Genomic DNA, 26,952 nt, shown 5'->3' on the forward strand with positions numbered 1-26,952 from the left:
TTATTATGCAGTAGGAAATTAACAATAAATAACAAATTTGGTCCTCCTGTGCTTGTAATGATATTTTTATAAATCTTTGTAATGCTGTTTTTCAAAGGATCAAGGTCTGCGCCAGTCTGATACTCCAGCAAGTATGCAGGGAGGAAATAAAGAGAAAAATACATTATTCTTCCCAGATAATCTTTTAGTTAAATAGCAAAGGGTTTTTTTTTCCTTTCCCCTTCTTTCTCCTTCTATGTGTGCGAGGTGTTTTTTTTTTCTTTTTCTGTGTGTGCATGTGTGTGTTATTTTACATTAACATTAGGCTCTTCCTCTCTTCTCAGATAACTCGAGGAAAATGGAAACAGATGAGGCTCAAGATATGTCCCAGGTTTCAGGTGAGGTCCTTACTTCTACAAAGAAAATACTAAATTCCTGCTCATCTTTCTAGCACAGTACAATGTTTTTCTTGTCAATATAATTGCTTTGGGTCTTTTTTAAAACCAAAGTGGGAATTGAGATATAATTAATGATATCACTTGATATCAAGCCCAGTGGTGCATAGATTTTTTAAAAGGGACTGTGTAAATAAAAAAGTCAAGGGAATATAGAAGCATAGATGTAATTTTACATTAAACCTGTGGTAGTATATCCCTAAAGCATAGTCAGGTGTACATTACACCATTTCTTTTGGGACCAAAATTCTGATTGTTACAAAATAAATATAGAACAAACTAAATTCACCAGGTGGGAGGGGGGAAATACTAATGAAAAACAAACTGTATTTACCATATAGGGTTATTTGACTTTTTCCAAAGCATTCAGTTTTACTTATACATGTTTAAAAACAGAAAGGAAAAAGAAAGGAGTCAAAAGAACAAGAAGAAAAATGAAAATGAGAACCGATTGGCATGAGATTTTGTGCTTGTAATTGTTATTGTCCAAGATGATATTTTGAAATATGTTTAAATGACAGAGAATTTGGGGTTCTAAAACTTGCTCCATAGTCACATGAATAGGACTTTGCAGTCTTACCCCATATTGATATTCTTTGGGAGTATTCTTAACTTCCTTGGAAATTGGTTCCTTAAAAAATTGGCTTAGCAAGATAATACATATTCATATTTTTGTGCCTCCGCAGTTGAAAAAGGCCAAGTTACTCTTTCCCAGTTTCCCTAATATGTTGGCAGCTGCAACGGTTGATGGCTTTCAGTTTTCACTTTTAGTGTTCAGCCTGGAACATGACAGTCCCATCACTGAGCCCACTCACAGCAGACACCTGGGCATGCAGCTTTTGCTTCAGAGGCAGCTCTTGGGCACTGCTGCTGCAGGATCTGGAGGGTCCAGCTATAGGAGGCAGCTGGTAATGGTCTGGGCACAGTGTGGGTGACTATTTTTCTGAAATACATGAATACTGTTTTCTTTCCCTCTCTCTTTTGTTATTTTTCTGCCTCCTTTCTAAAAATTTTTGAAAAGTTTTGTCAAAAATTGGAACTCAGAACTTTCAATGTCATCTGAGAACTAAAAATCAAACACATTTTCTGTCTGAAAGAGCAACAGTATAAAAATCTTTCATGCCAACAGATTACCAGTAATGTTTATTATAGGGAAGTTATTTCTAGTTAGCCCTGTGGAGACATGTTGCGCTCGCTCCTGAGGTAAAAAATTTGGAATTGTAACTGGATAAACTTACACATCACTGCTTTGTTGCATGTTGAACCAATTTGTAGAAATAAAATCTGTCTTATACATGCGGTTCCTGGAGCATTTGTGGCCCTAGCAGAAAAAGCAGTGGGGTTTTTAGTTGTTTATTCACTTTGGATCTGCTTGGAGCAATGAGAAGCACCACGATTTGAGTCCAGCTCCTCTGCCTGCTGCAGAATGCTTCCCTGCTTGCATGAGCTCTTTCAGGCAGGAGCGCTGATCTCCTCTTCCTCTGCAGCAGCTCAGGCTACCCTGGATGCCCCCACTTAACCGTTGTGGTATTCTTTACAACGGTGTGAATTTGAGCTTCACACCTGCTACTTCTTACTAGAGCACCGGTTGTTTTTCTTTTGACATGAAGAGTAGCAGCAGGGGAGATGCTGCCTTGAGTCAAAGGATTGGATTGGTAGAGCAAACACTTTGCATTCCTTGTGGTCTGCCTCTCCTGTTCAGAGGGAAATCTTATAGGGAACTTTGCCATTTTGAATGCTTATGCATATGTAAATATGTACATAGTAAATGTATATCTATAATTTGTAGTTCTCAAAATTTTCTGTAGTTGAACGACTGTAGTATTTTGCTATGCCTTTTAGCTTTTCTAGCATATCATGCAATAGCACTATTCTGCGATGAGAGAGGGTTTTCTTGAAAAAGAAAGTTACCTTTGATAAGAGGGAGACCTACACAAACAGATCAAAGTCTGCTTTGAACTCTCCTGCCATTTCTGTCAGTGAGCATCTGGTACTTTCTGTGAGCAAAGGCTGTGACTTGTATTGGGTTGTTAGCTGAATTTATGGCCAAAGAAAGAACTTCCTAATTTACTTTCATTTATGGTAAGAGTTATGTGGGAACTCACCTTCTGGAAATGGGAGTTTGTCAGATTAGGTTCCACAGATACTGACTCTTCGTAAGCTCTTACTAAGCCTCAAAAGTAGAGGATCTGAAGGTACAGGGATGTTACCTATTTCTTTCTCATAGGCTGGTGAATGCAGGAAGGAATTTTTTCCCCTTGTATTCTCCTGGGTTCCTACATGCTTCTAGTATGCTTCCTAGATGAGGGAGCTCTGCTATACATTGGGAAACAGTAAAACAATTGCACCATTTCAGGAATGTAAGATTGTCCTGTCAACTCTAAAACACTTTTTCATTTCTCCTATTTTATGCGTATTGCTCATCAGATGTAGCTGGCTCTCTGGGCCTATGGAATTAGGGGACTTGGTTCACTAGCACACTTGGTTGTGTGTTTAAAAAATATAAATTAAAGCATAAATTTGGTTTAGTGGGTTTCTTTGGGGCTTTTTGTTTTGTTTTTCAACCCAGAAATAAAGAAGGTCTCTATAAACAGTCACCCCAGCTCAAACTCGGTGTTTTTCAGCCATGTGCTTTAGGCAGCTGCTGCTGACTCAGGTGGCAGCAGCCAGCTAGGCCAGGAGAGTATAAAACTAATGTGAGTGAGCCAAACCCTGTGTGCATTCCCAGGCATTCCCACCTCGGGGAATCCAGGCATGGCTGACTCCTAGAGGAACTGAAATACTGTGTGACTAGCATAGAGTTCACACTTTTTATTTTTCTCCTGAAAGTGATATTTCATGAGACAAGCAGTTGCAGTTCTGAAATGAGGAGAGAGCTGACATACATTTAACCAAATGGTATCCGGCACCCATACAAGAAAGTCAGAAAACACAGATAATATCTCGCTTAACAAGCAGTATTTTTTCTGCCTTTTTTCTTTTTCTTTTTTTTTTTTTTTTCTCTTTTTTTTTTTCAGTTCTAGGGCCTAACAGTTAAGGAAGGTGAAAAAACAGTACAAATGTTTCCACATCTAACATTAAGAGATCTCCTAGAACAAACCAGGCTGTGCTGCATTCTGCAAAAGCAGGAAGAAGAAACACTCAATATTAAATACACATACACCCAACATTAGTTTGTGAAAGAATAGGGAATGAGATTTCTATAAGACATCCTGCTCTAGCTTTCTTTTCAACAGTCATAGCACCAGCAGTACCATTCTGGCATGAACTGAATGATTCTCAGAGCTGGATGTACATGTTAAAGGAGCACCAGGCTAAGGACTTTGGCAGAAATAAAGGACACTAAAACCTTATTGAACTGGGCAGTTTTTTCCCCTTCCTCTCTTTCCTTATGGCTTCAAGTATATTTCTAGGGAAGAGATGAGGAAACTAAAATAGAGAGAAGTTGAGAGTCTTGCCAGGCATCATGATAGGTTAGGCTCTTTGATTGTTTTTATACGGAAATGGCAGTTTTGAAAATCTGAGACCATCCTACAGAGATGCAGGTTGAAATAAAGGAATATTTGATACTACCTGGAGTTGTAATTCTTTCTATTTATGACTTAACCATGAACAACACGAATCAGCGGCAGTAACAGAAACAGAACTTTGCTTCCACAGTTAAGGTGGCTTTTTATAATAATTAATTAAAAAAAAAACAAAACACCCCCTTCACCCCAATTAGATTCTGTTTTTTTATGCCTCACTTCTTAAGCTACTTTGCTCTGTTATGTGACTTTGAAATAACTTTCCCCAGTACTGGCCACTAGGTATTGGGGTGGGGTTTAGTTCCTTTTCCTTTGACCAGTTGTTGTTCTGGGCATGTCTGTTTGAAATTAAAATGGAAAGCATTCCCACCTTTCCCCACTCCCGTTCCATTTCTAAATTCAGTGGAGAAAGAATGTTGTTGAGATTGTGCATGTGTAAGATTGCCATGCTGTAATGAACTTACCATAGTGTAATGATTTAGGTGTAGTTAAGGCATGAAATACAAATACGATGCTCTAGAAACCAAGAGACAGAGCTCAATAAATGGATCTATTTTAAATCCACTATTTTTGTCCTGTCTTTTTGCATGTAGGGATTTCTCAATCATGTGTAACAAGAAAAAATCAAATTATATTAAATGGGTCATTAAAGACAAGTTTACTAAGTTTTCTTAACTTCACTCTCCTACAAAGAGTGAAACAGACCTGATCTCCAGCTTCTGCCCCACCAAGTCCATGAGGTGACTCCAATTCATCCAATCCAACCACCTGGGCAAACTGCTGTTAATTTAACAAGTAGAAGACTGATACCCATTTAGTGAACCAAAGAGTTCACGACTGCAAATGTACTCTTCTACTAAAAGGTTTCTATTCCAAAAAGACTGCTCTGACTTCAAAGTATCCTGCCTAGACTACATATTGTAGGATGCCTAATAACACACTTATAAAGATATTATTTTGTTTGTTATCTGTTTTCCCATAGTTTTAATATTATGAGTTTATATTGGTTTGTAGTCAAAAATAGTCTTCAGCTTTTTAGGATTATTATTCTTCTTCCTCAAAGCATCAACATCTGTTATTATAACTGGGAGTGCTGTTTCATCCTTGGAAGATGCAGGTAGCGTTGTTACTTTTTAAGGAATTTCCTTAACTTATGTATAATGTGAAGAGAGCTGCCAGGCTGTTGCTTGCCCAATTAAACCTCTGGGGTTTTTTCTTTTTTATTTTGTGTGGGGCAAAATGTGTTGAACAAATTGAAATATTTCAGCAGTCTCTCCTCACTTGTGCATCTTATCTGTAAGAGATACCTCAGCTTGGCAGGTTAGGACTTGCAATGTAAAGTTGCTGTCAGTTCTGTAAGTTCCCTACATCCCAGAAATCTGAAGAAATAGTTAAATAGGGAGCTAAATAGTGAATGGCAATAAAAATTTTAATTAACTTACTTCCTGCTCTTATTTTTCTTTGCTGTAAAATTCATGCTCCCTCTTGTCCATTTATGCAATCTGCCTGTGTTCTTGCACTGACATCCAGTGGGTGTTATTTTGCCCATTTAAGAATATACCACAGAAGCTGGGTATGAGAGGGACCTTATTAAATCATCTAGTTAGTCCTCCTGCCAGTGCAGGACTGTTTCTTCAATACCCTGGAGTCCTCTGGCTGCAGTTTGGGATGGTTCACCTGATGCAGATCTCAAAACTCATGCTCAGCAATTATTCCACAGTTTCATAGGTGTGTCATTAAGAAATGCAGTCACATACTCATTTAATTCATTTAAACATAAGTCTGTGCCAACAATTCAAAACAGCTAATTTGGAAGATGACTTAAAACTACCTGTCATTTCTCCCCATCATGATCAGTATAGATGGGAAAACACAATGCTTTGATCCATCCAGGAGGCACGGAGGAAATCATTCACTTCATTCAGATCAAGTCTGTAACTGGCACCACTAAACTGCTGTCACTAAAGTAAGGTATATTTGGTTTAGTTTTTCCATTTCTGGCAAGTGTTTTAAGGTTTAATTGATGTTTGTGTTTTAATGAGAGAATTCTCATTAGGAAAAAGCCCACTAATTTGCTAAGGCTGTGCGCCATAAAATTACTGCCCTTACCGGTGCGCCAATTGCCACAGGATGCCTAACAGATTTCATCAATGTAATTTGGTAACATGTCCATTTTCGAGACAGGGATCTTATGTGAACATTACTGCATTTGAATTCTGCTCTGGGCCTGTTCTGTTCTTTGCTATTAATGCAAAGGCCAGTCTTTTAGTAATAGTCAATGAAACTAATCACTTAGATAATTCCTTCAGTCGATGTTTCAAAGGCATGCTTTTGTTAGAGATGTATGCAGTCATTTTGAAAGTTCTGCAAGACAGTGATAGAACTGTGGACAGGAGGCCTGAATCAAGAAACCTCACCCTTTCTGGAAGCACAATACTTAGCAAGAGAGGTTTTTTTTCTTACTGTATTGTGTTTGGCACTAAAACAGTTCCACAATATCTACAATGTTTTAAAGCACCAAACTGTTTGCTTCTGCAAAACCTTGTGTACTCAAGATATTGAGGTTTGTTTCCTATTTGCAAATAGAAGACAATAAAATCCTTGAAGTCTGCTAACTGTACATGTTTAAGGAGTCTTGGTACCTACAGACACTTCACTACTTATAGGCACAAGAACCAGCCAGAGCTTGATCTGGGCGTATTAGTGAAGCTTGCTGGCATTGTAGCTGAATTTTCAGTTGAAGATAAAACTTTACTTTTGAAGTAGTTCATTTGAAGCCCCAGAATACCTGTGGGTTAGACTTCACTATGTCTTTGAAGCAAAACCAGATGTGTTCTCAAAAACTTGTGGAAGAAAGAAGATTTTTTTACCAAGGATGTCCATTTGATAATCTTTATAATCTGTCAGTCTGTGTTGGCTAAATTGGATCTTTTCAGCATAGCAGCTTGAAAACATACATATCTCATAAATATCCAAACTGGTAAGGCTAATAACTGTGTATCCATACTCAGTAAATTTGTCAGAGACATTGGTATACATTTTTTAAAAGATATTATTCCCCTGTATTGTTAAGAAGTTTTCTTTGCGGGAGAGTGGGGTTTGGTCCTAAGAATATCATGCTTTAGTAGTGTTTAAGGGTTTTTTAAGTTTTATTTGGTTTGTGGTTTCTCTTATTGTATTATTTGAAAATGAGGCTACTCTGACAATGACAATCTAATTGATGATTTCCTCACTATTAGGAAAGGAAAGTCCTCCAACTAGTGATGTCCCTGATGATCCAGATGAACCTATGCCTATACCAGAGGACCTTTCAACTAGTACTGGAGGTCAGCAGAGTTCTAAGAATGACAGAATCTTGGGTAAGAAAACAAATACACTCTGATAAGAAATACTAGTAAATGATATCGCAATAATGTTAAATTACTATTTCACAAGCTGGCAAACAGGCAGGTCCTGTGCCTTTCCATCTTCTTCAGGTGCATAGTGTTTTTTGTGCACCCTTTTCTTTGGGAAAGGCATCTTCATCCACAGAGAACTTATAAAGATCCTACTGTTTATCTTCTTACCATGACTGTTGCTTGATATCCTCCCCAGGAAAGAGAGTTTTCATTCTGTGTAGGAAACAGAGTGAAATATGTGGTTCCAGGTCAAAATTATATGAAGTCAAATTTGATAAAAATTCAATAAATGCTCAGGTATTTTATTTTTTTTTTATTATTAATTTGAGTGTTATCTTGAATGCTACTGTGTTATCTGCTATTCAGATTTCTTTAGAAATGCATATTAGAACATAGTATTTATATATTTGAGATTCCAATATCTGATCTCTATTTATCTTTGATTTTTTACCTGGGAGAACTTTAGAAAACACTTTTCTTTTAGATAAAAATCCACACTTGATAAAGTCTGTTGGGTTAAATTTTTTGTCCAGAGATGATTGTGCAAAATGCTGATTATTCTTAGGGATCCCAGGCTTACATCAAGGACTAACAATGCTGATGACTTCTGTATGCACCAGCTCCCCCATAGTGCACTAAAAAGACTAAATATTACTTGAGCACCATGCCTGTTTACTAGTAAGAAAAAAAAAAAAAAAAAGGAAAAGAGGGGAAAAAAGCACAGTGACTCCCAGAATGCTGTGATAAATGCCCTGTATGATAAAAATATTTCTGTAAAGGGATGACTATCAAAGTACAAGTATTTACCCACAAATAAAAGTATTGCTTATTATTCTTACATTCTAATATTATTGTAAGAGTAAGGGTCAGGGTGGATGATTTACAGAAAGATTGCAAGTGTTTTTAGATATTAGTTGTCTAAGGAAATCCAGTAAAGGATACTAAGTGGAAAGGGAGGCACAGAAGGCAAAATAATTAATTCAACATAACACAGTAGGATGGTGTCAGCATTAGGAATAGAACCTACTCCCAAACTCCAGCACTAGCTAGTAGTGAGTGCATCATGTTATGCATCTTCGTTTTATTTACCATTTGATCCCCTCTTATCAAAAATGTGAACAAAAAATTCAGCTCCTACGTGCATATTGGCAAACTTTATGAAAAAAATCATATTTAAAACATGCATTTAAACAATCTGATCATTTACTAAATTATTTATTTTTCAGTCCAAAGATCTTTGGACAAAATCTTTCATTAACTGCTTGTCTATCAACTCAGTAAAAAGAGTTATGTCTCCTTTCTCCCACAGTAACTAACCCAACAAAATATTTAAGCCTTGAGTCAAAAATTAAATTTTTAAGTTCTGTGCTCAAACCCAAACACAATTTTTAATTGTGCTGATTTTCTTTAATATGCACATGAATATTGTGAAGACCCAGCAAAATTGAACTTTATATTTGCTGATGATGTAATGATTCTGCCAACAGTTCAGTCATATGTTAATATGTACACATATTCTAAATATGATAAGTTCTATCTGTTATTCTCATTACTCAGCAATAAGTTAGATTTTCCATTACTCAGCAATAAATTAGATTTTCCATGTCCTGACATTAACAATTTTTCTACAGCCACTTTCTCTACTCATAGGTCTTTTGTTTACAAGGGTTACATCTTGTAGTGAGATATTTAACATAGTCAACAGAAACAAAGACAATTCACAATACTCTGTTTTATGGATGACCTGTAGGTATCAACTCCAGTGCTTGCAATGTTTGTCTTTTCTGTAAAGCTGCATACACTTTTACCTCTTCTATTGCTCCTTTTTCCTAGCTCTAAGCTAGCTCTCTGAAAACAGTATACTAAAAGATTAATTCTCCCTTTTTACAAAAAAGATGTGAATATATGCCCCAGGCATATCAGGAGCCATATGATTGCTGTGCACATTCTGGATCTTCATCAGAAGAAAATCTCTTAAGAATAAAATAATACCTTAGGAGTGGTGTTTGGCCTATATGATCCTATAGGTGTATTAGGGGTGAAGGGGGCTGTCTTCCTATGTAGGCAGTGGCAGTGTAGATAGGCTTGGTGCTTAGTACAACCCTGTCATTGCCAAGTCCCAAGATCTGTTCCTCACTGCTATTTATCACCACACTTAGGTAGACAAGAATGATCTGAAAAAGTAGTTTGAAGATTGAAAGATAGAGAGGAGAGCACTGTAAAGACCCACTGATGTTATCTGTGTGCATCTGGCAGGTGGGAGCTAGACTGTGGCCTGTGGTAACCAACAGGCCTTGCATGAGCAGATATGGCCAGCCAAGAATTTCTCTCTGTATGACTTTCCTAATGTCCCATCTGTTTCTTTCATCAAAAGGAAACTCCCTCGCATTTGGATTTATTTCAATATTTATTTATTTATATCAGCATTGGGTTTACAGTGCATTCCACTTAACCTGTAACACCCTGAGAGACCAGCTGTCCATACAGCATACACCAAGGAATTTGAGTCAGACATTTAATGAAGTCCTCTACATTCTGGAGGACTTTTTTTATGCACATAGGGCTATAGAGGTAACAATGGGAATTGCAAGTTTGTTAAATGAAAAGAATAAATATTTACCTCATCCTACTAAAATTAGGTGAGAAATCTTTTTTTAGTTTTAATCATCCTGTGAGACAGAAATGTTCAAGTGACAACTTGCATATTCAGATTTGTAGTAACATTTAATGAAATAACTTTTAACACTGGAGTCAAAAGTTTAATTACCTATCTCATCAATTTAGCATTTCAAAGGTCAAAGATCATAGGAAATAAGCTATTTTTAGAAAAGAAAGATAGGCTCTACTCTTCCATGTGTTTTTAAAAATCTCCTTTTGTGCTTCTTCCAAACATGTACTGGGACTTTAATGCGGTGCTGCAAAGATGATAGAAACATTTGAAATATTTCTTCTGCTCTGAGAATGAAGATGTCGAAGTCCTCTACTTGCCAGATTTTATTGGTTGTCTTTAGTTTTTGAATTATCATTTAAAATTACTATAGAGGGTACAAATTTCATAAAAGAGGTACCCAGGGGATCATGAAATATATGTTTTGACTTGTGTCCCCAGGCAGGGGGGATGCCCAAAACATGGGTTTTTTCTGACCAATGCAATAATGATCAACGAGTGTGAAAGGGTAATTTACGGAAGTAAAATCATCAACAGTTTCTAATAATAACCCCAAGTAGCACAGCAAAGCAGAAACGTATTGGAAGAGATGTTCTGGTCACCATCAAGGCTCTTCATTTCCTTGATGAGCTTACTATGATTTTAATGTTGCAACCCCCAGAAAGCCACTATGTGTTGAGCAGCTTCCGTCTGCATGCATAATTTCTGCTGCTCTGTCCACTAGATCTTCCTTCCTTGTCCTATTCTCCACCCAAAATTTACTTCTCAGGCTGATCTGGCACCTATAATATTTTATTAGTTTCCTCTTGCTCTTTTCACCCATGTGCTTTACAGATAGTTTTTCTAGAAAACACAGTGAAGATTTTCAGCAAAGTGTGAGATTTTCATTGCTCTTTAAGGCTCTAAAGACCCTGTTTAATCATCTTTCCTAAATATTGTTTTGAAATCTTGGTCTGAGTTATTTAGAAATCCACTGAAGGTCCATTACATTAAGAATTAATGCTTTGCAGCCTATTTTGAACAGCCCTATTTCCCATGGTACCCTACTGGAAATATCATTTGATAATTCTCAGTTTCCACAAGTCTCAGGTTAAACATTGTGTGCACCTTTTGTGGATGATCAGTACCGAACATCCTGTGTAAACTGTGGTAAACAGTTGCAATTTAGGGCTGTTTGTGCTCTGAGGCTGCATCCTAATTCAAGCCATGTGTGGGAAGGTAATGAGTCAGTGGTCTTCCTACTTCATGGAGAAAGCCATTTGCTGGAGTGGTGGCAATTGTCTAGAAAGGTAGGCAGTGCCTTCCTTTATCCATAACTGCCCATTCCATAGGTGGCCATCACTGGATAAAAAAAGCCATCTCACAGTGTTAGTGAGATGTTAGTGGCCTCAGAAAGAGGCTATGGGCTCACCATTTCTGCACAGATAGCTGTCTGGCGCTGGAGATGACCATAAACTTTTAAGATATAAGTCAAATGTTACCACTGCAGTCACAGATTACAGTCTGGGCCAAGAACAAATAGACATCTTTATTTTAAGAGGTGGGGAGAATTCATCTCACAAAATTGGATTGAAACTCATACAATTGACAAAGTACACCCAAAGTAACCAGTCAGGGTGATCATAGACATCAGTAGAAAATAGACAAGAATCATATGAAGTTATAAAGTCCATTTGTTTAAAATAAATTAATATGGAAGAGACATTAAAAGGAAGAATTTTTTTGGACATTTTTCTCTCCCAGTGGGAAATACCAAGTGATGATGTTATGTCCCTCCCACAACTCAGTTATTGAAGCAGAAGCCTGCGTAGCTGCAGGCTTCAGTTCCTGGCATCACTGAGACCCTGGCATTGCCTGCACACCTTGGGGTCCTCTCTCTCAGCCATGGGCATTCAGAGGTTGCAACCTGCATGAGGAGCTACTTACTGATGCAGGCAAGTGTCCTCTCTCTGATCAGCTTTGATGCTTTGTGTCCTTAAAAGGAGCTCAACCATTTGAGAGCATGGGCGCAAGCATTGCTGAGGGGCCACCAGGCAACCACAACTATTGCCATTACATAAATCTACTGCAACTCACACACAGCTGGGTGGAGACAGAGTAGAAGTGTGGAAAGGCTGCAGATGGAGGGGAAAAGCGAGGAAAGACAAAAGGGGAAGTGCCCCACCCCAGCTTGCAAAATCGGTCCTGTGGTTCAGACAGGTCCAGCGCACTGCTGCCCTGGTAATTCTGCTCGGCAGGGAAAAGAGCTGAAGAAAAAGACTGCTGGAGCTAAACATCATTGCACAGTCCTCCTTGTGGGTGTTCAGTGGCTATGACGGCAGTGTCTTGTGTGTGAATAATAAAGTGTGGCATGTGTGTGCCTGGACATTCAGAGAACCAAATTCCAAGACCTGAAGTAACCTGGAGGGCTGTGTAATATGTTTTATTTGCTCAGGTTTCAGATGGACGTCTCTGCTGCTTAAAGGTATGGAAGTGTGTAGAAGCTGATGAGCCTTTGTAAATAATTGGTGATAATTGCTGTCTCACCTGATGTAGCCTCCCATGAGAGCAGAGAGAAAATTGTTTGGAGATGGTTTGCGGAGCTTTGAAAATTGTCTTTAACCCTCCACAATGAAACAAAGCTTGAAAGTCCAACTGATGAGACTTCTGAAGGAATTGAAAAACTTGAAGTTGAAATATTTTAGGAACTTTTAAAAATAGGGAAGTCAGGAATCTCCCCTTTTGTTTGGTCTGAAGCCCCTATTTCTAACCCCAAAGTAACAGTCCCCAGTATGGACTGGTATTGTATGCTCTGAGAGCCTGCCAGTATGATGTATTTTTTTTAAGGAGAATGCAAGAGATATTTTTGTCAGGAATATTTTCATTTTGTCTGCAAAACTCTTATGGGGATTTGTATAGAGGAGGATGTGGGTGGTATAGTTGGAGAAGGCATATGGCAAATTTCATGAATGCCCTTAAATATGCTATACAGGATATAAGTTATATTCCAGCCTTCAAAGGTGTATTTTGCATGAGCACAGTGTGAAACAGTGTGCTAGACCCAGGTATATGGGGCCATTGGGAATTTCCTGTTGTGCCAAGAGACAAGATCTGACCTGTGTAATGACTTAGGACTTAGAAAAATGTGCACAAAAGCAAATGGAAAAATGCCCTATTACTGAAGGTGAATTCCTCTATCAAATTTAAAAATGCTTGCTGCAAGTAATGGAGGGTGAACATTTTCAGAATAAACTTGTGAAAAATTTATGGAAGTAAGGGTAAGCCAGCCTGGAAAACAGAGCTGCTGCAGCCCCAGCATATGCTGTGCTTCATTATGAGCTCAGTTCTTTCAACCCATGCAAAGCCAGATCAGGCACATAAAAATCTGCCCTCTTGATGCAACCATAGCACGTGACAAAATCAAATCCTTGAGAAAAGAACTGATCCTAAAAAGAGTTGTACTTTTACAATGATTTTTATTTAGTTTTGTAAGGAATTTTTTTACTCAGAAGTATGACAGCAGGATGATTTGTGTTGCCACTGTGTGGCAACATGATATTGCAGGAGGTGCTGAAACTATGTTTTTTTTTCCTCCTATTTTTCTAGAGCTGTGTAGCTTGTGAAGCTGCAGCCTATTTCACGAGCACCTGCTGGGTAAAGCTGTGTTTTCAGAAGAGAACATCAGCACAAAAGTCAGGAAAAATCTGGGAACTGTGCAAGTTTTGTTTGTTCAGTGTTGGAGAGTGGCAAGCATTGCTTGAATAGGAGAGATGCAGTGTGTTTAGCTGTGTGGCTTTAGGTACAGAGATTGAGTCTGCTGATCTAACTGCAGTGAGAGGAAGTTCTCTTTATCTGAGCAGAAGAGATGTGCCTCAGAGATAAACCCCATTCTAGCTCGGGAGTTAAATTTATCTAGCAGGATCTCAGCAGTGGCTGCAGCTCAACTCAGAAATACCAGGCTCTGGCTGGAAGATGGGCATATTTTAAGCTGGGGAGGACGTCTGCAACTGCATCTTGGAAAAACTTATTTTAAGGGAATGATTCTTCACCAAAAGGTTGGATCACCTACCAGCACCAGCCACCCCTCTGTTCTGTGTTAATTCTTGCTGGCTCTTTGTTGTTGGCTTGTTTTTACCTTAAGCAAGTTTTCTTTCACCCTGAGTGCTCTCCAGGACTTCAACCTTACCAAAAACTTAACTGCTGGACTGAGGCACAATGCAGGGACTACTTGCCTCTACAGAGGTGCTGTTTCAGAAGCAGCTGCTCTTTTGGTCTTGTTCAGCCACTCCTCATATTCCTGTAATTTCAGCTCCTGCTATGGTGGCTCCCTGGGAAGAGATGGTTTCTGGCTGCAGAGGACCTGCAGCTATGCTCTCCCCTCAGATGTGAACTTCCCGGGCTCTGTCACACAGTAAAATGTGCAAACAAAGTGTCACTCTGGCTTGCCCCACCACATTTGAGATTTGCAAGCATGGCCATGCCTCCACAGTTTTCCCCAATGTAGAATAAGCCCTTTGTGATAAAGAAAGGGGATGAAAGAGCTCCTTTTTGGAGCTGTAGTCCTAAAGCCAGGAGTGAACACCACTCATTACAGCAGGACAGAAGTTTGTTCCCAAACCTTTTCCTTTGAGCTCACTATGTGAGGTTTCTTGAAGCCTCAGATGGTCTCTCAGGAGAAAGCTCTGCCTGGCAGACAGTAGGTAGGTGTGACGTAGCCACCAGTGCAGGCTTACCCTCAGTATGTCGTTTATGGTGCAGATGTGGGACCACAGCAAGCTGTTAACTTGTGAAGGTAGATCAGCTAGCATCCCAGGATTTTGGCTTCCAGACACAATTTATTGGAAACTGTCATGCCTCATCCAGCTGCCTCCCTGAACAAGTGAGCAGAGCAGCAGCCGAAAAGCAGGCTAGACCTCAGCCAGCAATGCAAGACATCCTGCTGCTTCCTCCCTCCCTCCCTTGTCTCCTCCCTCACCCATAGATTCTATGTAGATTCTGTGTTATAAAGGTGCACATGCAGGAACACAATTCCTAATAAATTAACCCTGGTATGTGCTTATTGCTTTATTTTTTTTACACATTTTAAAGTTAGGAATAATGCCCAGTTCTTGTATTGCAGTTTGGGGTCATGTTTCTCAGAAACATTTAGGTGTCTAAGTTGCCTGCATAAAAAGAGATCCCAAGAAGGTATCTAATCTATTGTTTCACCATTAGCCATAGTGACATCACAGGCACCAAATGGGATTTTTGGAAGTGCGTAACTCATAATCTACTGATGAAAATGAGATTTCAATCCTAACATGGCAAAATCCATACCTAAAATTGGATTAAGAACCTGATTGAATGATTTCAGAAAAAAAAAAAAAAAGGCAAAGCAAGCACAGAATTATTCTCAAATTCCAGCCAAAACAGGCCTGATCCAAAAAGAAAAGTTTAGATACATGTTTTTCTCTTTGTTTTTCACATTCAATTTCTCTTGTTTCTCTTCCCTCAAAGATAGTCCAAAATTGTCTTGCTTGAGAAGTGTAATAAATTTAGCAAAAATGGAGAAATATGACAGCATGAATTAACTTCCACTCTTCCAAGCTACATATCAGAATTTAAAGACAAAAAGAAAAAAAAAAAAAAAAAAAAAAAAAAGGAGGGAAAAAAAAAGGAGAAGAAACTGACGGGTAAGGAGAACTTTCACATTAACTTTTTTTTTTTTTTTACCCTGGAAATGTTACTTCTGAGGAAGTGGCTCTTACCAGAGTTTTCAGTAACTTCTAGATTATTTCATGGAATTATATGAGAAACTCATTTGTTCCCTGATGCTTCCTTAAAATAATAAATAATAATTGACATTTTTAGAATAAATTGCTAATTCCTTCATATAACAGAGTATCTGCACATGATTTGGCCCTCCCTGCTGATTAAGTAACAACAGAAACGTTTAATGCAATGAAAAGGTGGGTTTAAACTAAAGTTGGTGACACTTTCAGCTTGTGTTGCAATTAATAGAAGAGGAAATATTCATTCTCCATATTTCATCATTTAGAAGCATCCTGTGTTTGTAAGAAGCTGTGATCAGCCAACATCCCTGCTATGGATTTGAACTTCGCGAATCTTTAGTGGTTTTTGAGTTTTGGGGGTTTTTGTCTAAGCTAAGAGTTTTGTGTTCTGATTTTTAATAGTGGCTTAGGGTTTTTTGGAGGGAGATCTGTCCCTTCTCATTTACAGTACTGTGCACCTCAGCATTATATGGGCCAGGTTATGGAGCCTGTTTTTTCCTGCTGTGAATATGTGTTGCAATGCTCAGAAGTGGTGATAGTGGTTGGCCTTGAAGCAGGATGGTTTCATTAGCACCAAAATGGGGACTGCGAGCTGTGAAGCACTGGTGCTTCTGCACCCCTCATACTGCATCTGCATTTTAGATACATCTTTCCAGTTCTTTCCGTATGAAAATTTATTTTCAGGGGAAAGCAACACATTCACCTATAGAATTCACTATGAAAAATATGTTTGCCTTATTATGGGATTCTTGGGTTTTGTACCCACGTTTGTGAAGCAAAATACCAGTGAGACTGAGGGAAGAGTCAAATTGTGCATGATCCATGTGTACCCTGACCTCCATCTGGCTGTTATTCACAATTCAGGCTGTGAATATCTGTCTTTCCAAAGCAGAGCACTCCTCCCAGTTTTCTCAGACTGAAGCCATGAGCAAAGAAGTGAAAACATCCCTTACCCACTGATATGGCACCTTCCTTTCTGAGTCAGGGTTTGTTCTTTTTCTTTCCAGAATCCAACTAATTTTGTAACTGGCACCTCCTGTGGCTGGACAGTGGAGGGGTGGTGGGGCAGCCCCAATGGCCAGCATGGTCACTGGAGCTTTGTCTGCTGCAGGTGTGGATCTACAAGAATTTTTCTAGAAGTCAAATGGGAACTAGGCTTTTCTGGGGAGGGGTTGATTTTCCTGCCCATTTGTCCACATAGTGGCAAGAAGAAGTAAAAATGAGAAATTATAATTGTGCTAGCAAAAGGCTTCAGTGGCTTTGGAGCCCAACACATGAAATATATGAGGGAGGAATAATGGTAATGAGGCATTACCTCTGCTGTAGTATCACATTTGTTTAATCTTGCCACTACATTGTTAGTAGATCCTAGTAAAATTGGTATCCTATCATGGGCTTACTGTGGTGTAAAGTGGAATTCTTTTTCTCCTTGCAAAACAGACTAGAGAAGTCTGATATTGTTTATTCTGTAATCACACTTTAACGAGTCTGTACATTTGCTGTACAGTGTAAGCACTAATAATAAGCTCTTTCCTGTGTTCAAAAAAAGAGATTGATTTGTACCATGCATTATCCAACCCTTGGTGTTTAGAAGACAATGCAAATATGTTTTTCATTTCTAAAGCTTTTTATAATTAATTTGTTCTCTTTAGTATTCCCTTTGAAATTTGAAATGGCAATGTATTTTTCAGCCGTCAGGAGCCATGTATTCCATATTCTCCCCTTTGCATGTTTATATGCACACATATACACATATGTACATACAAATATGTGTCTGTCAGCACACAAAACTATGTGCCTGCAAAACCAAATTCCTCTGTGTTTATGTCTCTGTGAAAACAGTACACATATGCAAAAGAACATTTATCTTGAAAGCTGAGCTTTTCCTTCTTCTTTAAACCAAGCAAACATATACTCTGCAGCATAAACACATGCCATAAAAATATTTTTTTCAAACCTAAAAGAGGAAAAGGTTAGTTCCTGCTAGCTTGTCTGTATCCTTATAAGAAACCTAACTGTAAATTCCATTTGGGAAGTGGGTAACAGCTGAGGAAGATCCGCTCGTACCCACTGTGGCTTTTGTAGTCTGTGTAAAGTGGCTGGGCCAAGGCAGCTCTGAAGGTCATGGTACAAGAAGGACCACCAAGGAGTTCATGAAGATAGAGGGAGATGGAGAAAGGAGGGAGAGAAACACACATGCCCCCAAGTCTTCCTGCCAGCATTCTTTGCCTGAAAAGGCTCTCCTGCCTGCCCCTACTGGCTTAGCAGTGAGGGGTACATGAGTCTTGAAGATTCTCTCCTGCAGTTCATAAGTGCTATTACTCCTTGCATTCAGATGTTCTATTTACTTAATTCCTTGCAGTATTATAGAAGTAAGGTCTGTAATGGAGAGACAGGGAAACATTCAAGAAATGTTTTTCTCAGAAGATTCTTTTGAAGTTCTATACCAGATTTGGGGAACATATAATACTCACAGCAGGGGGAGAGATGGGTGGCATATTGAAATAATCTAATGGAAAATGCAGATATAATATCTTGTATCTCTCGTTTGAGATACAGCTTTCCACTAAAAGCTTATGCATGCTTAACTTGATAACTTTCTTAGAGAGGTTTCAGTAGCTAACTGAGCTAACATATACAAAAGCACAGTTAAAAGTACCAGTGTAATAAAGGTAGTGATGGACCCCTCTGCTCTTCTGTCCCAGAAAGCAATTTGTATTCAGGGAATCTCCTTACACACGTCTTGGGGGGCTTCAGGTAAGTTCAAGCTATAACTCCTCAAAAAGACCAGGCTAGTTGAGCACAATGCAGTCCCCAGCCTTCCTGTGTGAGAACTCATGTTTTCTCTGCAATGGTGGTTTTCTTCACTCCTCTTTTTTGCCCTCAGTGACACAGAGCACAAATAGTTGCCTACTTCCTGAGAACACAGTGATCCTCACATTCTGGGCTGCGGGTTGTGTTTTTCACGCTCAGGCATAGGATGGGAGTTAATCAGATAGCCATGGGCAGCTCTAGCAAATAGCACATTTGCATCAGCAGAAGCTAGTTTCAGCAGACTTGCCAGGAAGGTTTTCTGCAGCATGCCACCATCCTGCCCTACTCACAGCACTGCACATTCATTTGATAAAACAGATGACAATAGAAAATGAAACTTTTAACGTTCTCTTCTTAAAACACTTGAGAAGCACCTTACCCTGAAGGTGTGAGCCTGTGGTACGCATCAGCTTTCCTGGGACTCCATGATGAATTTGAGGTAAAGGAATTTGAAGTTATGGATGAGCTGTACTTCATTCATCCAGGTGGCAAGGAGAGCTCTTAGAACCACTCTAATGCAAGTGACAATCCTGATGACTAACAGTTTCCAAGAGTCCAAAAGCCTTCAAGTAGAATATTGGGATTACTGGGATTTGTGTGTCTTATGTGCTCAGAAATAGTCAGCCACTACAATTTTGTCTTTTTATATTGGACTAGTAACTTCAGATTCAAAGTTGACTTTTTCTCTCTTCTAAATGAACAAAGCATCATTCATCAGTCACAGATTTTTTTCATTTTTCCATTTGCCTCACACTTAGTCCCACCACACTGTCTGGATGTTAGTATAAAATTTAGGTGCTTTATGAATCCTGGGTTGGGCACTGCTGATGTACTCTCTCTGGGTTGGTAGCAAGAAGGAGCTGCAACTTGGTAGTTCATGGGAAAGAAAGTTTCCTGATATGTTATGGCACATTAGGACACACATTTGTTTGTTTCTACCTTGAGAATCCATCATATTTGGTGAAAACACAATACAATGTCTTATCCTTTGGAATATTTGAAAAGCACTTTAAACATAAACTGGGCAGATGCTTTTGAAAGGATTCTTCCAAGTAAAAGGCACTTACACTGGCTAGGGCACGCGACTAGGATCAGAGAGGAAGTTTGACAGAAACTTTGCATGCTAGACACTTTCAAATATTCCATAAATGCTGAGATGGCAGGAAATGCCAACAATGATAGTCTAAATAGATCATTAACCCTTACAGGAGACCAAGCTTTGATCACTCTCTGAATGCCTGGCACCAGTTTTCACAGCACAGATCTTGTTCTAGTTGCATATAATTGTATGTCCTTTGTCTATTTTACCTCTTGCTGTTGGTGTATGACTGAAAAAGTGAGTGAATTATGCTTGGGGTTTTTCTACTGCCATTTTTTCCCAATTGTTTTGTTGGGACTTTTTTTTTTTATTCTCATTTTACATTGTGGCATAGGGCTCCAGGAAAAGAGCCTCTGTTACTCAAAACACTGCACAAACACCAACAGAATACCCCAAAGAGTTTACAGTCTAATTAAGGCTATATATATATATATATATATATATATATATATATATACACATAATTGATTAATTAAGCTTTACAAGTCCTAGCCAAGGTAAGTGTTAGGTAGGGCAGAATGAAATGTAATCAATTGAGCTGTGCAATCTAAACCATGTACAATATTCTGGAAACCAGAGAGCAATTTTTTTTTCTAACAGATGCAGCAAAACAGTCTTGTGTGTTCTTCTTCAGGGTGCAGTGGGATTGGTTTGGTTCAAAGTACTCAACTTTTTTTTTAAACCACATTGCTTCAGCTTGAAAAATAAGATTGAAAAATATAAAGCAGGTAAAAGTAAATAAACAAAGGATTTGGTGATCCTACATGAGGGAATAAAATAAATATTGTCAATGAAATATTAGATCACTTGGGGAATCAGGAAGTAATTAGTTTTCTGACTTCTAATTACTCTAGATCTTAGTAGAGAGGAGCAATTTACTGTTTCACTTGGACTTCTGGAAAAAGAGGAGAGCTGATTCCAAGCTCTGTGCCTGATTTGGAAAGGCAGAAATCCTGGGTTGTACCAGTGCAGTGAGTGAAATTTCCACCTAGTGCTGATGTGACAGAAGTGAGTAAGGCTGGTCCTGGGAGGCTGGGCAGATGAAGATAAAGTAGGGACATAAGCCCAAATTTCAGGATATCAAATCCATACTCTGGTCCAGACTTTTCTTTATGCTGAGTTGTTTCTGAAGGTCTTTTGCATTTAAGAAAAAATACTCTAGCAATTTGGTTTTGGAGTGAGATTTCACACCTTATAATTGAATGTGTATGAGAAGCACTATGCAGCTGAACTGGAGATGACAGTTTTCAGTTTTTGGTCATTTCCCCCACCAGAGGTACAGGCTGAGCCCTCTCTTCTCTCCTTTCTCAGACCACTGATTATTTTGCCATGCTGGCTTCAGTGTGGAGGATAATTAAAAACTGCTTTGGCTGTTAAACAGCTTATGCTTTTTTCTTTCCTTGAGGTAGTGCCTTTGGGATTTTTACATCTCTCTTGAAATAGAGTAATAGCATGGGAAAAGGTCATCTGAGGAAAAATAAAATTTCTTTCCTGATTTTGCATCAGTCTGAGGAAGAAGAAGTTTACTTATTGACCTTGAACAATCCTGGATAAGGAAGAGCTGGCTGAAGGCTCCAAGCATTTGCTATCCAGTATTTTATTGGTAGAAACAAGGTTTATTAGACTAGACAGTAATTCTACCTTTGTATAATTCTGTAGGATGTGTCACAGATTATGAGTAGCATTTTCACAAATACCTAAGTTATATAATTTTTTGAAGCTACAACTTCTGCCTGCTCCATGGTCCTTAATCTTCTTCTGTAGAACACATACCAGGAAGGTGACCAGTGCATGGCCAGATTTCAGCTTTATGAGTTAGGACACATGAGAGGCATGTACCTGAATATAAGAATCACTCTAAGCAGCAAAATGGCTTTTGAGTTCCCCATAAAAAAAAAAAAAAAAAAAAAAAAAAAAAAAAAAAAAAAGTCTTATCCCCCATTTTAAAAGAATTGAAAAAATGTGCAGATAGGGAAGTAAAGGCACATGATGGATTAAATGCCTTTCCCATGGCCACACAGGAAGTCTGTCACTAAGCTAGGAATTAAACCTAGATTTTCTCAGTCTTTATCTAGTGCCTTGCCCCATTTCGTAAAATTTTGTTTGTTATCAAATTCTATGTAGGCTGGAGCAATAGGACACTGAGTGTGAGAATGAGAAATATTAGAGAATAACTACTATTAATAATTGGTGAGAAACTGAGAATAGTTCTGGATCAAGTATTACCCATTTCTATTGCTATTTAATGTTCTCTTTTTCCAAGTTTACATCAGCATAAAAATCCCCTTGTGGTATTGTTCCTTAACCAAACTGCTTGTGCCTTTCCCTATGGCTAGGGTTGCAGCCCAATGCTTAGCTGTTTCCAACTATTCTGGTTTAACAGTAAGTAACATTATGACTGGATTGGCAGAAAAGTGATTCTATTTATGCCTCTTTTTCTTTACATTTCTCATCCAAAGTCAAATAGAAAAATTACATCCATTTCCCGTGGAGAACATCCATGTCTATGGTCTCTCTTACTATGTTCATTTGAATTAACAAAACATTATTTTTCCTGAACTGCTGCATGACTGAATTTTATCCTTGGAAATGCTGAACTACATCAAGAGGGGTTCAATTGAAATGAAAACCAGACCAGGACCAGTAAAGACAGAAGAAGGCAGGTCATGCCCCTAAAATCTGAAATAAGCAGAAGCCCATCTCTATAGTAGGTATGATATGACAAGCCAGGCAAAATCTTCACAGTGGTCATAGCTCCTCTCACATAAATGTACTGGATATTTCACAGCTTGGTCACTGCCAGCCCTACAAGAACAATGCATTATGTAAACTCTGCCCTTGTAGATTAGAGCTACTGGTGCTGTACCTGTAGGCAACTGGGAGACCATTCACAGCTGCAGGATAGGACATGCAGAGCAGGTCTCCAACAGTGATTCCATCTCCGGAACTATTGACATTCACTGGATGATAGTGCCAACTCCTTCCTATACAGGTAGGAAGTCTCACATGTCCCAAATTACATTAACTTTAGCTGAAGAAATAAACACTGCTCAAGTAGCCCAGAGGGTATTTTCTAATTTACAGAAAAATGGTAGGGAGAAGAGCTGAACCTGCTGATATTCTCTGTTCAAGAGTATTTCAAAGAAAGTGAAATCTTACTAAAACTCATTTCTTATCACCTCCTGACAGCCTCTTTTGTGGGGAATAGCCTCAAATGGTTTTGTCAGTTCTTCTAATAAGATAGCTTTCATGCAGTGATGAACAAATATGCCACAGTACACCTTTGTGTAACACTCCTGCCTTTATTTACATGCAGGATTTCACCACTATCTTCCTGAGAAACTACAAAGTTCAGTTAGCCACCAGAAAAGACAAAAATTGGAGCTTGACTCAAAAATTATGTATAACTATTAGTGTTGTGATATTTATAGAGGGTCATTTCTCACATTTTTACTTTCTACTTAGCTCTTTATCAGACAAATTCTTGCTGAAAAGTCCTCAAGAAATGGGAGAGTATAAAAAGTTGGTGTTCCCACTCTGTTCTTAAAGAAGTCTGTGTCTCAAACACTTTCTGCTCCAGCCAAGTTTCATTCTGAACAAGTGGGACACATGATCTCAGTGGAAAGACTTCCTAAGTTGTCTGCTCCATCTGCTGCCAGCCAGGTGGGATTGCCCAGTTAGGCAATCCCTACTCTGCTTTAGCCAATTTCCTTCTGTACTCTTCCATCACTCTGTCCCCCATGGCTGCCCTCAGCAAAAAAGACCATTGCCTAGTTGAGCCTTTGATATGAGGATAAGGAAAGGGCTGGTGGTTAGTTCAGGTTCGGAGGAGTCCAGCTGCACACAGAGAACCACAGTTTGGTGCCTGTCTTAAAGTAGGTGGGGAAGGGAATACATGTCAAGTGTGTGAATGTCAGAGAGGAATAGTAATCTGGAAGATTTTTTTTTTTTTTTTTTTTTTTGCTAAGCCACCGAGTATAATTCCTGGTCTATGCTTCCCTTTATGTCACTTCTCCATAATTCTTAGCATTTCAGTTGGGCTGCTATCTCTCGGCTGCTTCCTCTTTTCCTCCTTTCCTATATTTCATTATTTGCCCTTCTTCCTCTTAGAGTACTTTTATAACAGAGTGAGGAGGATGTGGAAATGTTACAATGTGACATACAAACTGCAGTGTCACAACTGCAGCTCTTTTTTTTCACCTCCAGGAATGCAAAGAAGCAGATCAAAGTGGAGAGGCAGGAGTGGGTAGGTGAGTGAAGGAGAGATTTATAAATAGGGAAGAGAAATGACAAGAAGTGAGAAAGTTTCCAGCTTGGTAACTTGAGATAATAGCTTTCCACTTAGTTAAAGGTTATCCAAAACAGAACCATCCGTGTCCTTGAATGCAAAGGAGAGATGCAGGCACTACCAGTGTAGGGGCCTCCCACGATACTGCTACAACAGAGGAGATATAGCCATGATGTGGTTTTGAACTTGCCTGTGGAGATGAAAGCTGAGTAGAGATCTAGACCTGTACTGTGCACAGTTCTTAAAACTGTCCTTTCAAAACAACAGACAAACAAATAAATAATAGAACTGCAAAAGAAAAGCTATTCTTAGGGCCCATGTCTGTATGTGAAGTAAACCTTTGGAAGACAGCATGGTTGAAAATGAGATGCTGTAGTTCTCTTAAGAGATTAGGCAGCTGGAAAAACTCACTCTCAAGGATTTTTTCCAGATGCTTCCTGGGGCACCCATTAGTTAGAGGTGCTTCTCTTCTCTTCTCTTCTCTTCTCTTCTCTTCTCTTCTCTTCTCTTCTCTTCTCTTCTCTTCTCTTCTCTTCTCTTCTCTTCTCTTCTCTTCTCTTCTCTTCTCTTCTCTTCTCTTCTCTTCTCTTCTCTTCTCTTCTCTTCTCTTCTCTTCTCTTCTCTTCTCTTCTCTTCTCTTCTCTTCTCTTCTCTTCTCCTCTCCTCTCCTCTCCTCTCCTCTCCTCTCCTCTCCTCTCCTCTCCTCTCCTCTCCTCTCCTCTCCTCTCCTCTCTCTGGTCTCCTAGAAACCTTTCAACTTGAGTGAATTAAAACTGCATCATAGCAACTGGTGTAGGAATTAATACAAACTTCTAGACCATGACAGGTGCTAAGGAGCTAAACAACTGTGGGTAGGGAGGAAATATGTCCAGACTGCTCTTTGCAGAAGGAGTTAGAGGAACAGTTTGTAAAGGTTTCCTGTTAGGCCAAGGGGACAAGGGGGAAGCTGTAATAGCTTCTCACCTATGGCTGCAATTGGACTCAAGTTGCACAGCATTCTCAGTGTGGGTTTACTTTTTCTCCATCCCCCCCAGCACTCCACCACAGGAAGCTCAGGTTGTCTTAAAAATCTGAATATCACTAAAAGTCAAAGACATTTAAGCTCCTAGATAATTTTGATACTTCAAAATTGCTCTCCACTGCAACACAGTTGCTTTCAGTCTGTGTGGTGCTGCAGCAGACCAAGTATTTCACAGTCTCCCTCTGCAGCAGATTGGAAAGCAATAGCTGAACCATTTCTGGGATTTGAAATGCCAATACAGGTCCTTTTTATTAACTACTGCATTACTGATCAACTTACAGATTACACCAAACAGAGTTTGTGAGGAGGTAACAAATGCCCGCTTGCACATGCAGGCTAAACAGAGGAAGCTTCTGAGATGACTGGATGCCCAAGATTCAGATACAGAGCTTGAGACAGTGGTCTGATTTCTTAGTGGATCAGCATTTTCCAGGGTGATCTGTTTTCTGATAATCTAATTTCATTAGTATCTGAAGTTGGGGCACCACAAAACATTAGTTGCTTTTGTAAAAATCTTTTGCTGATAGACAAGTGTTAAAGGAATTGGTAGGCCTATTGAAATGAGTGGAAGAGTGTTTGAACACTATTTAGACCTTATTAGATTATTCTGTTCTATACTTCATCCAGAAATAAAGGTTTTGATGGGATAATTTCTGTCGCCTGAGTTATATAAGTTTCTCATGTTCATAATAATCAGTTTTGGGCTCCTTGTCACAATTTAGTTGAGCGATTGGAGGTATTGGAAAATATTCAGCTTAAAAACTATTATTTTGAAAGAGTTGTCCTTTGAAGCTCTGCCAGCAAGGTGTTGGCTTGGATGATTTGTTGTTCTATACAACTTAAGAAAATGTTTGCGTTTTGATGTAAGATACCCAGCATGGTGATTGTGACTGTCAGAAGATGGTGATCTTGACTGTGTTTTCAGTGAATTTCTAATGTCAGATTACTGATTCAACAGAGGTAAAATAATTTTAAAACACCATTTACACTCACCAGTCTTAGATATTGCTGAAGAATTGTTCAGTTTGAGGAAGCTGCACCTGAGTGGATTGCCTCTCTCTTCTGGAGGCATGGTGATACCTGGACCAGAAACTCAGCTAAACTTCAACTCTGCAGCATAGTTACTTTCTGGTTTTGGAGACACACTTCCAGACAGGAATAGGGACTCCTAAATTCAGTAGTTTCAAATCACAGATGAGGTGTGATTGCAGATCAGAGTTCAGGTAGTATGCTGTAATATCTTTTATATATAAAATTATTTAGTCTTAACTTCAGACATATTTTTCTCCACATCTTTCTGAGAAACTCATCTTTTTAAATTTTAAAATATTATCTCCTTCATCTTTTGCGGAGAGCTAGTGGATTCTAGGTTTTTCTCTTAACACTGCACTCAAAGACCCAAGAAAACAGTATTCGACTTTGCAGTTGTTGTATGCTTCACAGAAGAGGCATCCAGTGCCAGGGACGACTTATCATAGCAACAGTGTGGCTAAGGATGGATTCTGTTCAGGAAAGGGAAGATGTGCTTGTTTTTCCTGAAGTAAAAGCAAGAAAACTGCAAGCATGGAAAAGTATATAGAAGTGAGGAAAGACAAGGAGTCTCTTAAAAATGTGTACTAAACTGAGTTTGTAGACTTTCAGAATAATCCAGATCTCTGAGTACTTCCAAGTTTGCCAGCATCATTTGGGGTTTCTTGCCATTTCAACATAAAGGACTGATTGCCAGAGAGGGAATACAGGTCCCTGTAGCAAACTGTTGTCTTTGATACACCGTGGGAAAGAATTGATATTGTCCTGACACTTTTCCCCTCAGGAGCTATCAGGTATGTCCATATTCAGAGAATTTCTTTGAGATTTCTGTAGAATTTTTTTTGCCTCTTCCCCAGAAGATGTAGATTAGGATTTCCTTTTTCTGGAATGTTGAGTACACTCTAACCAAGTAAACAGCAGTTT

At 38.9% G+C, this 26,952-nt stretch overlaps 1 protein-coding gene across 4 annotated transcripts in view; it reads left to right on the forward strand.

Annotated features, from left to right (window-relative positions):
- IKZF1 (IKAROS family zinc finger 1) overlaps nt 1-26,952 on the forward strand; it is a 108,683-nt gene that overhangs the window by 51,530 nt on the left and 30,201 nt on the right. For all 4 annotated transcript variants that reach the window (XM_053986180.1, XM_053986154.1, XM_053986161.1 and 1 more), the window contains exons 3-4: nt 324-377; nt 7,201-7,320. In XM_053986180.1, the coding sequence (XP_053842155.1) occupies nt 324-377; nt 7,201-7,320 (174 nt within the window). The remainder of the gene's footprint in view (nt 1-323; nt 378-7,200; nt 7,321-26,952) is intronic.

The sequence above is a fragment of the Vidua macroura genome, chromosome 1 (genome assembly GCF_024509145.1).
Source record: "Vidua macroura isolate BioBank_ID:100142 chromosome 1, ASM2450914v1, whole genome shotgun sequence".
Taxonomy (NCBI): domain Eukaryota; kingdom Metazoa; phylum Chordata; class Aves; order Passeriformes; family Viduidae; genus Vidua; species Vidua macroura.